Below are 13,643 nucleotides of genomic sequence, written 5' to 3'. Positions count from 1 at the left end.
AGCAAGTGCAGCAGACAGGAGAGTGAGTGCAGACACCTGACATTGTCACACCCTTGTGGCCTTTTCAGCACTTCTGATACTTGTCTCATCCTGTACCAAGGCAGTCCAGCAGCCCGAGTGGAGACTAGACAGGCTTTCCTTCCCTACTGGCCGCTGCTAACTCCTGTCTCTTCCCTTCACCTAGGCAAGATGGTGAATGTGCCCCTGGAGCAGCTGCCCCTCCTCTTTAAGGTGGTGCTGCACTCCTGCAAGACAAGCACAGTGAAGGAGTGACCTGTGCCCAGCACCTCCTTGGGCCACCCGCGGTGCCTTGGGTAGGCAGGACAGGCTCCAGAGGAAAGGGCCAGAGACCAGATGGAGACTGTGGAGCAGCTTCCTCCATCACAAGGAGATTTGTTTGTTTGTCTGTTTTTAACCTCATTTTTCTATATATTTATTTCACGACAGAGTTGAATGTATGGCCTTCAACATGATGCACATGCTTTTGTGTGAATGCAGCAGATGCATTTCCTTGCAGTTTACAGAATGTGAAGATGTTTAATGTTACCGTGTTGTCATTGTTTAGAGATAGGGTTTTTTTGTATTTTGAGGGAGAGGGTGGGATGGACTAGGTGACTATTTCCATAATGTTGACAAAGACAACTACCTCAGTGGAAACGGGTGTATGACCATCCCTACCTTTTCCACACTTTCTCAGCAGATACACACTTGTCTGTTAGAGAGCAAGCTGCCTTTTTTATAGCCACAGACTTCTGAGTAAAAGAATACACCAAAGGAGCGAAGTGGTATAGGGAGATTGACTAATGGCCGGTGGGATGTCTGAGAGGCCATTTTGATTTTAATCCTCAACATTTGATGAGGATTTACCATCATCTGGTCCCACAGGCTGGGAGGGCAGACTTTCTGCCCGACCTTCTGCTGCACCCCCTCCCCCACACGCTGTTGGCTGTGGCTGCTGCTGTCATGTTTTCATCAGGTAGAGCCCTGACAGTCAGTCAGTCTGTAGGGCTTGCCTCCCAGCGCCCTTATGGCTCATAGCTGCCTAGTATCCTGACCCAGATCTACCAGGCCCACCTTCTTCAGACTCCGTCCCTCCCTCTTATGAATTTGACTTCCTGTCAGTCCTTTAGAAAGGCGGCAGGAAAATGCCATGTTCTGAATTCTGATGACATTTCTGATTTGTTCTTCTTTAAATTGTTTCCCTTAAAAGGTAGGGGGTGGCGAAGGCCAGGCTGCTGAGAGAGTAAAGACTCCTTTGGAAGTCCATGTTCTCACCCCACCTTATCCCCACAACCAAATCCAAAACTGCCATTTTTAAACAGTAGAAAGGGCCAGAAACTTTGCTCCTAAATTTTGTTGTAAAGTTCTCCCATTATTTCCAAAATGAGATCCGTTTGCCAGGCTCTAGAACAGAAAGCCAAGCCCCAGAGAAGCCCAGCTATCCCTCCAAGTATCATCAGTGGTCTGGCTACCCACGTTTGCAGGGAGGGAGCCAGAAGCACCTGGAAGGGAAAGGGGCTTTAAACTACCTCATGTTTCTAAGGGCTTGACTGCTGCTTCTGCAGATGCAGCCTGAACCCCCTGTGCTTTACTGCCTACCCCATCTAGTTCTAGGAAGAGTTCTTGCCCTCCAGACTTTGGCCAGGACCAACTAGGTTTGTCTTAGAGTTATTTCAGCTGCTTTCCCCTTTGCCTGTACCAGGCTGTCCTACCACCAGTACCCCAGACAGATGCTCCACTGGCTTGTATCCCTTGATGGGGCCTGCCTCACCCACATTATCTCTTTAGCCTGCTCTGTCAGGAACTGTTTACGCTTCCCCAGTGGAGCCTATTAACTTACCCAGGAGGCCACCGCATCCTGTGCCTCCTAGGTAGTCTCCACTTGTCAGGTTTTCTCTCTAGTGAAATATTACGGGTACCAGCAAAGTGACAATATGTCCTTTGATGTCCAAAGTTCAAAGCATTATTTCTTCTCATCCTTATTCCCCAGCTGAGAGAGAGAGAGAGAGAGAGAGAGAGAGAGAGAGAGAGAGAGAGATGTGTTCCTCAAGAACATTCCAGATAGAATGTTTTTCACATGTTTGTGGGAAGATATATGTATTGGTGTGTCTGTCTGTTTCTGAGCTCACAATCTTTTCTTGTTTGCCTGAATTTTTATATTTAACCAACCAGATCACGTTATTTGGCTCCGGGTCAGATTCTCAGCTGCTTTCCTCAAGCTAGAAATCAGAGACACAGATCAGAGACAGTGCCTGTGTGCACACAGCAGCTTTCTTTGCTTAGACCTCCATTTGTCAAATTGTTAGTTTTTTAAATTGCTTTTCAAATTAGCATTTTACCTGTTGTGTTGGATGTCAAAGCTCTGATGAGACAAGAACATATCTCTCCAATAATGTAGTATTAAACAGAGCAAGTTGTTAATTTGTAGAGTGGGGGAAAGGTTCTGCAAGTTGCCATTGTACAAATCCATTTTTACAAATGTTTGCAGCAGATTCCACAGAACAAAGAGCCCATTCATTGCCAAGAGCCCTGCAGAATCTCTGAGCCAAGTGGCTGTGTGTTCCGAGCTGGAGCCTGACCTGTGGACCGCCTTTAATGTCTTCTGCACCCAGGCCTTTTATGACATGGGCTTCTTTTAAACAGGGTAAAGTGAATGTGATGCATTGCAAACTCAGGTATTATGAGGAGAAGGTAGGAGTGTAGCTAGCAGCGTGGAGACATTAGGTCAGCCACTAGATGTATTTGTGATTTTGGTTTGAAGGACACAGAGAAAGGTTGGAGGAGGAGGTTTGGTATGCTTGTTTTTTGCCTTTTTTCCTATAATGTTTGGTTAACAGGCAGCCTTTTAGCTAGTGGAAGAAGGAAAAACTTGTGCATGTTATATCTCATTCCTCTCTCTCCTGTCCCCTCTGACCCAGGCCACTGAAAGTACTCACTTTGAATGAGAATTTTTCTACCATAAAAATAATAAAGCCCCCAAAGCCATGTGGAAAAGGAGAACCCACCTCCTTGCACTATGCCGAAACATACAGGTTTCCCCTTCCTTTTCTTATGTTTACTTTCTTGACCCAAGACAGAAGTGGAGTCTTGGAGCTTTGTAATTCCTGTTCTCTGCTCCTTCTATAGACCATCTGTGTCCTCTGCAAGGTTTGCTAGTCTCACCCTTAGTTTGGAGAAATTCCCTACACCTCATCTCAAAGCACTCTACCTGGCTTCGGACACCCAGTGCCCAGGGCCAACCTACAAGTGAAGGAGGCAGGCCTCTAGGGTAGAGGGAAGTAGGCAGGAACCTCCCTGTCCTGATCTTAGAACAGTGGAAGTGTAGGAGAACACCCACACATCTCTGGCTTTAGAATACTGGGGTTTTTTTGTTTGTTTGTTTTTTAATTGCAGTTGTTTTAAGAAATTCATCCTTTTGGACCAGCCGTTCCACTAAACTTGGTTCTTTTTCTTTACTGCTTTTTTAAACTTGAAAAAAGAAAAAAGAAAAAAAAAAGAAAGAAAGAAAGCCCACTAACTGACTCCCCCACCTTGGTCTGTGGGAATGCCTGCACCCTCTGCCGTCCATCCTCCTCCCTTCTCCTCATGCAGTGTCTGTGAAGTAGAGTCTTATCTGTTTCTTAGGATGAAAAACGGCAATCAACCCACCAGGTGCTGGAAACTGGTCAGCCTTGAAGCAGGCACTTCTGGGACCACAGCTCAGGGATGTGTATTTAATTACAGGGTCCCCAGAAAGCCCTCTCTTGGCTGCCACAAGTAGCATCTTTCCTGGACTTAAGAGTCAGGCCCTGACAACCTCCTCAGAGTGAGCAGCCCCAGGCTGAACTGAAAGCAAGCTTGCCTATTGGTCTGGGCTTCCTCAACACTTTTGACCGTCCTACACATTAGTCTTTCTGGTGCTCACTCATGAGAAGCCTAGACCCTCTGCCCAGGACAAACCCTTTTCTTATCCGGCAGTCCTAAATACACCTTGCTTTGGGTGTCAGCTGTAGGCTCAAGTGAAAGATGTGGGAAAGGCTAGGGCCTGCTCCAAACCCAAGAAAACTGTGCTACTGGTGGAAGCTAGTCTTCTAAACCCTGAAGCCAGCCCTGCCAGCCAGAGGGTTCTCTTGCTCTTTGCTGACCTTTTTTTTAGCTGAAATATAATAGATGATAATGTTTTTTATCAAGTTTCCATGGGGGGGAAAAAGACTACCTCTTGAGTGACATCCTGGTTGATTCCTCTCTTGAGGAGTCCTGTGGGAAAAGACTGCTGTAGCTCCCGTGCTGTTTACATGTTTCTGTCGGGAACAAAACCCTGGACTGTTGTGTTTTTGTCTGTGCTGCCATCCCAGGCCTGTGATAGGAGCTTGTGGCTGCATTGTAATGTCTGGGCAGTGTCTGGGGAGTCTTTTCCACCTGCCCAGCTAGGGACAGGCCATGGCTGCTAGACGAGGCCTGTACCCCCCTTCCTATGCTCCATAGCTTGGATTTCAGGGACTCTGATGGCAAGTGAGTGCGTCGTGAACCTACCTCAGGCTACCTCCCAGTCCTCCCACAGTTCTGTGTAGGAATCGAATGAATGGATGTCTCTGAGCCCTTGTTCCCAAAGGGCCGGCCAAGGGCTGCCTGCCAGCCTGGCTCCATCAACCCTGCATGACCAAATGATAGTTGGCGGGCTCTGCAGGCTGCTCAGGCCCTCTGCTACCTCCCACACTTGCCTGCTGGCAAGGAGTGGGCCCTGTTCTGTGAATTGACTACCTGTGGAAATGTGACCAATTAGTATGAAACGCATGTTTAGCAAGTGTTAGGTACTGTATTTGAACCAATAAATGTGAATCCTCTGCATGCCATCTGTCTGTGAAGCTTATCTGGGGCTCGGGGGAGGGAGGGCCTGCTGTCCTGAGGCATGAACTCCTGCTCATAGCCAACACCACCCCCATCGCTGTTGCTGAGGGCTTGGCAGAAAATGGTCGGCTCCTGAACCTCAGGAGCCAGCGAGTGCCTGCAGCCTGCCAGGCACTGTGCTGGTTTTCTAAACCCAGACCACCATAAGTTTTGAGGACTATTGCCTCTTTTTGTAAATGAAGAAACCAAGGTTGAGAATGGTGAAAAGGCTTGCACAAGGTTCCCGGCCAAAAAAAGGCACAACTAGCAGATACCCTGGTCAGAGATACACAGACCTTAGAAGTACTGTGAGGAGAGTATTGGGACTTAGGATGGATATGGGTAGCAAGGAGGGGCTTCCCTGATGAGAAAGTGTCCAAGCTGAGAACTATCCACGAGGGCACTTTCTAAAATCCTATGAAACAAAAGAACATGAGGAAGGAACTGGATTTGGGGACACCATGGGGGCCTGGAGCAGTGCTGGAAGGAGTTCGGAGTTTGTCTCAGCTGTGTCAGGGACAACAGTGTGCCAGGCAGTGGTAGCTTGCCTTACCTGCTCGGTAAGTGGTCTAGCAAGTTAATACCTGACTCCGGAAAACTATTAAGGTTCTCTATAACCTCTGTAGGATGTGAACAAATAGTGACTGAAAAGCCAAGGGACATGGAAGAGGCAACACAGGAAGTGTCTTGAACCCAGATCCACCCAGCTGCAAAACCCAGCCATCTTGTCCTGCTCACACACTCAGGCAGGGTGAGGGCTGTGAAGACAGAGGGAGGGTCCTCGATGGCAAGATAAAGGCCGGAAGAGTCTCATCAGTCTATTAAATTGTCCTGCATGAAACAGGAGCACCCAGCTGCCTTCTGTGCTCCATGCCCAGCACAAGGTACCAAAGAGCCCTTGAGGCTTGAAAGAGGTGATTTGAAACAAAGGGCCCACAGCAGCAGGAGGTAATAGGCTGTCTTCACAGCCTCACAAGAGGGAGCAGACAGAAACAGGCACAAGAAGAGAGTACCCTGGCTGCCTAGCGACAGTCACACCCTATAGCCACCTGCATCATGCCCTGTCATCCCTTTTGCTCGGAAGCAGACGGGCTGAGGGAAGTTTAACCACTTGCCTGAAATGACACATGAGCAAGCTGGAGAATTAACTTTTGAATTCAGGTCTATCTGATCCCAAAGTTACAACAGCTTCCTCCCTGTTCTTTCAGCAGCAGTTCTGTGCACAAATGGAGTTTGTAACAAAGCTGAGGAACAAACGGCCTTTGGTTGAACCTTTCGCTATTCAAAAACAAGCCAACCAATGAAAGATTAATCCCGGAAAGTATATCTAAGGCTCAACCAAATCAGGCTGAAAAGCAATGATGTCCCAAGACCCCAGCCTATATGATTTCTCTGAACAGAGTCACTCATGAAGGCTTTGTCAAAAAAGAAAGTTTTGTGAAGTATGTGCCAGAAACTGAGGAATTACCGCACTATCCCCAAATTCCCAAACCTCCTTTGCGTATAGCCAAGGCTGTGGGAAGTCCTACCTGAAGAAATACCCCAGTTGGCCCAGCCAGGATGCACCAAAACTACCTGTTTGTCGGATTTACTTTTGTCTTCTGTAAAAGTCCTGTTGAGTCAGCATTCCATGGGGTAAAAATTAGGGGAGTGCTCTCCCAAATATCAAAGTTGCTTCTTAAGTAATGGTGAGCTTCGAGCTTCCTGGGGTGTGTCGTGACAGTCTAGGGAGAAAGAATGGAGGATTATAGCTTATCGGAAACCCCAGGTTCTGTTTCAGCACTAAAGTAGTAAGTGATGTACACATAGCGTGGGCTCCTGTACCATGAGGTCACTTCCCAGAGCAACCCAGTGAAGTGTGTGCTGTAATGATCCCATTTTACAGAAAAGAAACCTAAAGCCCCAGACAATAAATAATTTGTATAAGGAGACCTAACAGGGAGCACTCAGGAAGGCATAAAAATAAATGTTGAGTGACTATTGGAAGTATCTATGTTCTCTGAGCTCCTCACCAGGCTGGAGAAGAACAAAGATATCTCTGTGTAGCCAGCAGTGAAATCTAGTGCTCCAGGTTCCAACAGCAGAGCCAGAAACGTCCAGAAGTGATGAGGCTGCTGGAATTGGATGATCTGGCTGCAGGAAGTCCTTTCCAACCTGTGAGCCAGCAGGAACATCAACAAGGGGCCTCAGTGCATCTCCTCCACGGTAGAGTTTGACATTGACCCAGATAGATGCCTCCCCAGTCCCCCCTGGCCCACCGGCGTCAGTAGAGGATGGTACCTGCAACTCGGGAGTTTAGGAATGGCAATGGCTCTAACAGGCCTCACTTAAGTCCAGCCATACATGAAGGCTGTGTGCTGAAGCTGCAGCCCCTCCACCCCATCAGCAGAGGCCAAACAAAGCCCAGAGCCTCCTCTCTGCTCGTCCTGGCCTTGGCCTGATGGCCCATCAGGAGTTTGGGTGCAATGACAATTAGCCTGCCAGCTCCTGTGGCAAAAGTGCCCAACTGCCAGACCCAGGGTTCCTGGAGACTTTGTTCCCTTGGCAACAAGTCTCACCATGGAGACCACAGCCCCATCCTTGCCCTCCTTGCAAGCTCCCTCTCCACAAGCCTTCCCTGCTCTACATCCAGTCCTTAGAGCAGGTAGGTAGAGCAGAGTGCCGTATGGAACAACAGGAGTCTGGTTCGGTGCATCTACTTTATGACTGGCAAAGCGCTGTGCCATGCCACTGTCTCAGTTTGGTTGAAAGCCAGGCAGGAACCAGACCAAAGTCTCAAAGCAGATCAATGCAAGAGCTGAAACTTGCATCCAAAGCATCAGGTCTGGGATCCACAGGGGGGGTTTTTAGTCCCTGTGGCCTCAGGCCGCAGTCTGATTTGAACTAGATAGCTGGGTAGACCCTCGCACAAACCCACAGCTCCTACTAGCAGAACAAACCATGGTTGCAACACTTTGAGGTCCAGGCTGGGTCCAGCATCAGTGGCAGAGGTGTGCTATTTTAAGCCAGGACTGGAGAGCCCCATGTGGGCACAGGGAAGGTGGGCCTTCGTCAGCTTCCCAGGAAGTCACCATGGCCTCCCTCCTTCCCTCCCACCCCCAGCAGTTTTCTGAGGCAGACACTTCCCTACAAACAGGAAGAAGGTCCTTAGGCTAAGACCTCCAGTTCCAGTTTCCTCCTCTTCCCCATGCCCCGCCCCCAAGCCTCCTCCACTACATGGAAAAGCCCACAAGATCCTGCTTCATGTATCTACTGGGGATGGCTTCCTAGATGGGTGAAGGGGAGCCTAAATGTTCCAGTTACTCCACTGTTCCCAGGACAGGCTTCTCCCTTCCTAGGCCCTTTGGTCCTCTCACCAGTCTGACTTTTCATGTACTTTCCCACTGAGGTTGGTCATTAAGTCAGAAGAGCAGAGATGTCTCTGAGATTTGGACTAATTCAGGGACCCTGGAGAAAAAAGCAAAGAAAAATATATTAGAATATTGAAAGTAACAAAGACAAATTGGGGCACTCCAAGAGAAAGATAGGGAATAAACGGATTCATCAAGATAGAGAATTAGAGAAAGCCAAGGTACTGCAGTGGGCTTGGGCCCAGTGGCAGCTCTGACTACCTCCCAAGCTCAGGCCCAGTCTCAGAGCTGTGGGGGGCCCACTGGCTGCAGAACTGGAGAGGAATGTGGGGAGCAAGGCTGGGTCACCTCTTGAGGGCCAAGAGTGTGCGCTTTGAGATAAGCTGCCCCAGGAAGGGGCCACAGCTGTGCTGCACGCTCCAGGAGCATGGCAGAGAGGCCCAGGCCCAAGGCTGGAGGTTCAGCCCTGCCAGACGCCCAGCACCTGCCTCTGCCTGGAGGGGCTCTACCGGGCTTCATTCTAGAAGGCTCCGAGTCCCTCTGACCCTGTCTTCCTTGGAAGTCATGTAGCTTCTAAGTGCATCTGTTGGAACAGCACCAGCCACCAAGAGGCACTCACCTGGCAGCTCCAGGTCTGGCTGCAGTCTTGGCTCAGGTTTGGAGGATGGGAAGAGGATGAACAACACTAAGGGTTCTTGCAGAGCGGTAATGCTGACAGGTTGGGATGCAGAGAGATATTGAGGCAGGCAGTTCAGAATGAACCCCAATTTGTCCCCATGTGATTATTCTGTTCTCTCTCTCTCTCTCTCTCTCTCTCTCTCTCTCTCTCTCTCTCCCCCCCCACCCCGTGTGTGTGTGTTCGAGTGTGTGCGTCCACACACTACCTCCACACCTCCACTGTTGGGGCAGGGGTGCAGTGATGTATATATCTACATGTCGCCAGTCCCCAGACACTCCCTCCATAAGTTCCTGGCTCTCAGTCTTGAGAGGTAGCCACTGGAAGTGCTTGGTTTCTCCCACCCCTCTCCAGGTGGTCCAGCCTGGCGAGCCACTGGAGGAGGAAAAGCCAGCAGGTCTAATGAAGCCCCCCCCCACCTCCCCACCACCCTCCTCATGATGCAGCTGAGGCTCCCGCTGGCCACGGCCTTGACCCAGCACTATGGACTTCTCTGACATTGGCATCGGATCTGAACATCTGGCAGCAAGCTGATAAGGGGTGCAGCGGAAACAGCCTCTGCTGCTGCCAGCAGGCCCGCCCCCTACACTGCCCAGAGCAGGGTCTCCACAGCTAGTTCCTTCTGTCTCCAGCTCCCTGGGCCCCTTGGCCTTTAGTTCATTTTCTGCCTCCATCTCTCTATATCTCTCCCCCCTCCCTTCCTCTCTCTCCCTTCCTGCACAATTCTTTCTCTATCCCTCTTGAAGTTCTCTCATTCTTCCCCTCCACCATCTATGGGTCTTCTTTACCATTAGCAGGTCTCTGTCCCTCTCCTCCTCTCTCCCTAGCTTCTTTTTCTAGCTGTTTCTCCCCACTGTCCCCAAGTCACAACTGTCCCACCCTCCCCTTCCTCTCAGTGTCTAGATCTCTGCTTCTTTTGTCTTTTTTTTTTTTTTTTTTTCTACCTCCAGGAAACAAGCCTGGCACTTTGGGAAAATCCCTCCTCAGGAGTGAGCTTTGTTTGCCTTGAGGAGGCAGTGCTGAATCAGGGCTGTGACTGCCTCCTTGCAATAGGTCCCCTAGCTGGACGCCCAGCATTGGAGTTGAGCTCACACAGGAACATGGGCTGCCCAGGACACAGTGGATGGAGTGTAGACTATGCCTCAGCTCTCTGCTTTCCCACTGCACTTTAGAGAGATACCTCCTGACATTGCTCACAGCAGGTGAGACAAAGATACTCTACCTACCCCATTCCCGGGACGGTAGCAAGGGTTTGAGACTAAACCTAGTTATGTTATGATTCACAGGGACATAGTGCTACTCCCATGCTCACAACCTCAGCTCCTTCCTGCTCTGTCTAATCAATGGTGGAGCACCCCTGTGAGTTGAGACCAATGAGTCCAAATAGGGGGTAGCCCCGAAGAAGTGGGTATATCATCTCCAAGGTTAGCTAGAAAAAGGAGCATCTTGCCTAAGCGTTACTGACACCTAACACCTAGAGGAGACAACACGAGAAGCATCAGAGTCTAAGCCCTTCAGACATGCATTCAAACAGTGCTGAGGGCCCAGAGATAAATAAAGAGTTCCCCCTAGCTGAGGTGACCACCACCTCTCATACAGCCCTTTTATAAAGGGAGAGAACGAGATGTAAACAGGCCACAGAGACAGAAATGGGCCAAGTTGGAATGGAACCCAGTCTCTGCCAGCAACTCTCAAATCTCAAGGACTTATGAGGACACCACAGCTAAGCTGGCTGGTTATTTCCAAAGCACCACGGTACTGAAAGATCCCATTTAACCTTTTTAAAAAGTCAGGTGCTGCCAGGCAGTGGTGGTACACACCTGCAATCCTAGTACTGAGAAGGCAGAGGCATGTAGATCATTGTGTGTTCCAGGAAAGTCTGGTCTACACAGTAAGACCTGGTCTTAAAAATAATAAATATGGGGGAGGGGGACAGTAAGGGGACTGTATGGGGAAATACTTGTATTGGTGGGGGAGAGGAAGAGAGCTTATGGACAGGAAACTGGGAAGGGGAATAACATTTGAAATGTAAGTAAAGAAATATATCTAATAAAAATTTAAAATAATAATAATAAATATATAAAAATAATATTTTTTTTAAAAAAAAGAAGGCAGCCTTGGCATTTCTGAAGACCTGGGTTTGAACCTCAGTAACACCACACACACACTCACACACACACACACCAGGAGATATTGAACTTACTTCATGAAGTCTCCTACCAAAAGGGGTGCAAAGAATCAGGATTTTGTGGAACTGTATGCAACAGGGTAAAATGGCACTTTCTACCCTATTTATTTACTAGACTCAGGATGAAGAGCATGCATTCCAAAGTGAGAAAGTGCACATGTCAGTCAGAGAATAGAGTCAGCCATGGCAACTTGTTTGTAGTAGATTTTTTTTTTTTTTTTCCGGAGCTGGGGACCAAACCCAGAGCCTTGTGCTTGCTAGGCAAGCGCTCTACCACTAAGCTAAATCCCCAACCCCAGGCATGGCAACTTGTATCTGCAGTTCCAGCACTCGGGGCTGATGCAGGAGAATCGCTGGCAGTTGGAGGCTAGCCTGGACTACAGAGTGGTAGCTTATCTCGAACAAAAATTAAATCAGACTCAGAAAAACAAAATGTTTAAATGAAACAAAAATAATGAAAAGAAATGAAATGGGGAACTGGGAAATAATAAAAACAAAACAAAAGGGGGTCTGGCTAAGTCCTAGCTCTGTACAAGAAGAATAGGACTTTCTAGGTTAAAGAGGCATGGCTGAAGCCAGAGAGTTGAGGAAAGTTGCACGTAATGGTATAGACAGAATTCAAATGAGTACATTGAACTTACTCAAATGTTATGTTGGACAGTCGTCAGATCACTGTTGAACTCACTATTGTTTTTTTTTTTTTTTTTTTTTTTTTTTTTTTTGTTGTTTTTTTTTTTTTCGGGGCTGGGGACCGAACCCCGGGCCTTGCGCTTCCTAGGCAAGCGCTCTACCCCTGAGCTAAATCCCCAACCCCTATTGTTTTCTTTTTTATTAAAGCTCCCCCTCCTACATCTTGCATAACCCCTCCTCACCCTCCCCTTCTTCTCCAAGAAGGGGGACCTCCCTCCCCTGTACCCACTTAGCCTGGCACATCAAGTCACTGCAGGACTGGGTACATCCTCTCCCACTGAGGCCATATAAGGCAGTCCAGTTAGGGGAACAGTATCCACCGGCCGGCAACAGAGTCAGGGACAGCCGCAGTTCCAGTTGTTGGGGGACCCCATTAAGGCCAAGCTGCACATCTGCTACATATGTTGGGGAGGCCTAGGTCCAGCCAATGCTTGTTCTTTGGTTGGTGGTTCAGTCTTTGAGAGCCCCAGGGGTCCAGGTTACTTGACTCTGTTGGTCTTCCTATGGAGTTCCTGTCCACTTCAGGGCCCTCAATCCTTCCCCCACTACAAGACTTCCTGGGCTCCCTCCAATGTTTGACTGTAGGTCTCTATGTCATCTTCAGCCAGATGCTGGGCGGAACCTCTTAGGGGATGGTTATGCTAGGCGCCTGTCTGCAAGCATAGCAGAGTATCGTTAATAGGAACTCAGTATTTTTTTTTTTTAATTTGAAGCAGGCCACAGTGGCTCTTGCTTATGATCCCAGCCCTCACAAGGGAGTAGCTGGAAAGTTAGAGACCAGCCTAAGCTACATAATGAGACACTGTCTCAAACCTAAACAACAGAAACCTAAGTGGTAACATGAGGAGAAGACACTCTGAACTCAAATCTAAATTGGCTCACTTATCCAGAAAAGGCTCTATCATCCAGAGCTACATAAACGAGAAACTTTGCCTGACTTGCCTGTCTCTCCAAGTGAAGTGGGAGTTCTCAACAGGGTCCCTACTTGGTGGCCTCAGGCCCCTGAACCGTGCCTCAGAACAAATGGTTGCAAAGTCTCTCATGACAGAGGCTCCCTGGTCCTCAGCATGGTGTCCCCTGGTGCCTAGAACAGTGCTCACAGAGTTCACAGTCTATAGGAGATGTAGACGGAATGAACAGATGGGTTACTCCAGAGGTGTGGGATGGAGGGCCATGAAGGGCTCAGCAATCAGGATCCAATCCGTCTAGGCCAGTTCAGGAACTGGCTAAGCAGGAATGCCTGGCCTTCTAGGAAAATAAAAAACAAAAACAAAAAACAAACAAACAAAAAAAACCTCCTTCCCTACCTGGGTCTACCCACATAGTCCTACCTGAAGTCCCTGTAGCCACACCCTTAGCCCAGCAGTCTTGGCACAGCCTCGGTTTCCCCAAGGAAATGGAGACCATCTCTACAGCTCTCAATGCACAGTAATATTCAGAGAAGCCACCAAAAAGGGCCCAAGAACCCCACCTGATGGAGACACTAGCCATTCTGACTCCTCACTCAGGTCTGGGACAAGCTGGACCACGCAGCCCAGGCCAGAACCCAGGGAGGAAGCCATTCAAGGGGAGAAACTCCCAGCCTGGTGAGGGAGCAGCCCATAAATCAGGTCCCACTCCCACCCAGTCACTAACAAGCCGCTGCCTATCTGCCTACATGGGGTCCCTGCCTCAGGCTCCCACAGCAGCAGCCTGGACAACCAGCTGGCCCAGGCCTCCCCAGTGCCTTGGCCTCTGCCCCCACCCAGGGCCCCCATAAAGATAGGAATATTTTTTTTTCTTTTAGAAGAGTGAAAAAAGATATAGACCCAAATGAAGAGAAACACCAATAAAGGAGGAGAAAGGCCTGCAGAGTCACGTGGGGGCAGAGACC

At 49.0% G+C, this 13,643-nt stretch overlaps 1 protein-coding gene across 4 annotated transcripts in view; it reads left to right on the top strand.

Annotated features, from left to right (window-relative positions):
• The window catches only part of Nr6a1 (nuclear receptor subfamily 6 group A member 1), a 183,570-nt gene extending 178,743 nt beyond the window's left edge, over positions 1-4,827 (top strand). For all 4 annotated transcript variants that reach the window (XM_032903232.1, XM_032903231.1, XM_032903230.1 and 1 more), the window contains one exon: positions 185-4,827. In XM_032903232.1, the coding sequence (XP_032759123.1) occupies positions 185-273 (89 nt within the window). In that variant the 3' untranslated portion in view covers positions 274-4,827. The remainder of the gene's footprint in view (positions 1-184) is intronic.
• Positions 4,828-13,643: the final 8,816 nt, after the last annotated feature.

Source organism: Rattus rattus, chromosome 5 (genome assembly GCF_011064425.1).
Source record: "Rattus rattus isolate New Zealand chromosome 5, Rrattus_CSIRO_v1, whole genome shotgun sequence".
In the NCBI taxonomy this organism is placed as follows: Eukaryota; Metazoa; Chordata; class Mammalia; order Rodentia; family Muridae; genus Rattus; species Rattus rattus.
Note: the sequence above shows the minus strand (reverse complement) of the source record. Positions and strands in the feature narration are given on the sequence as shown.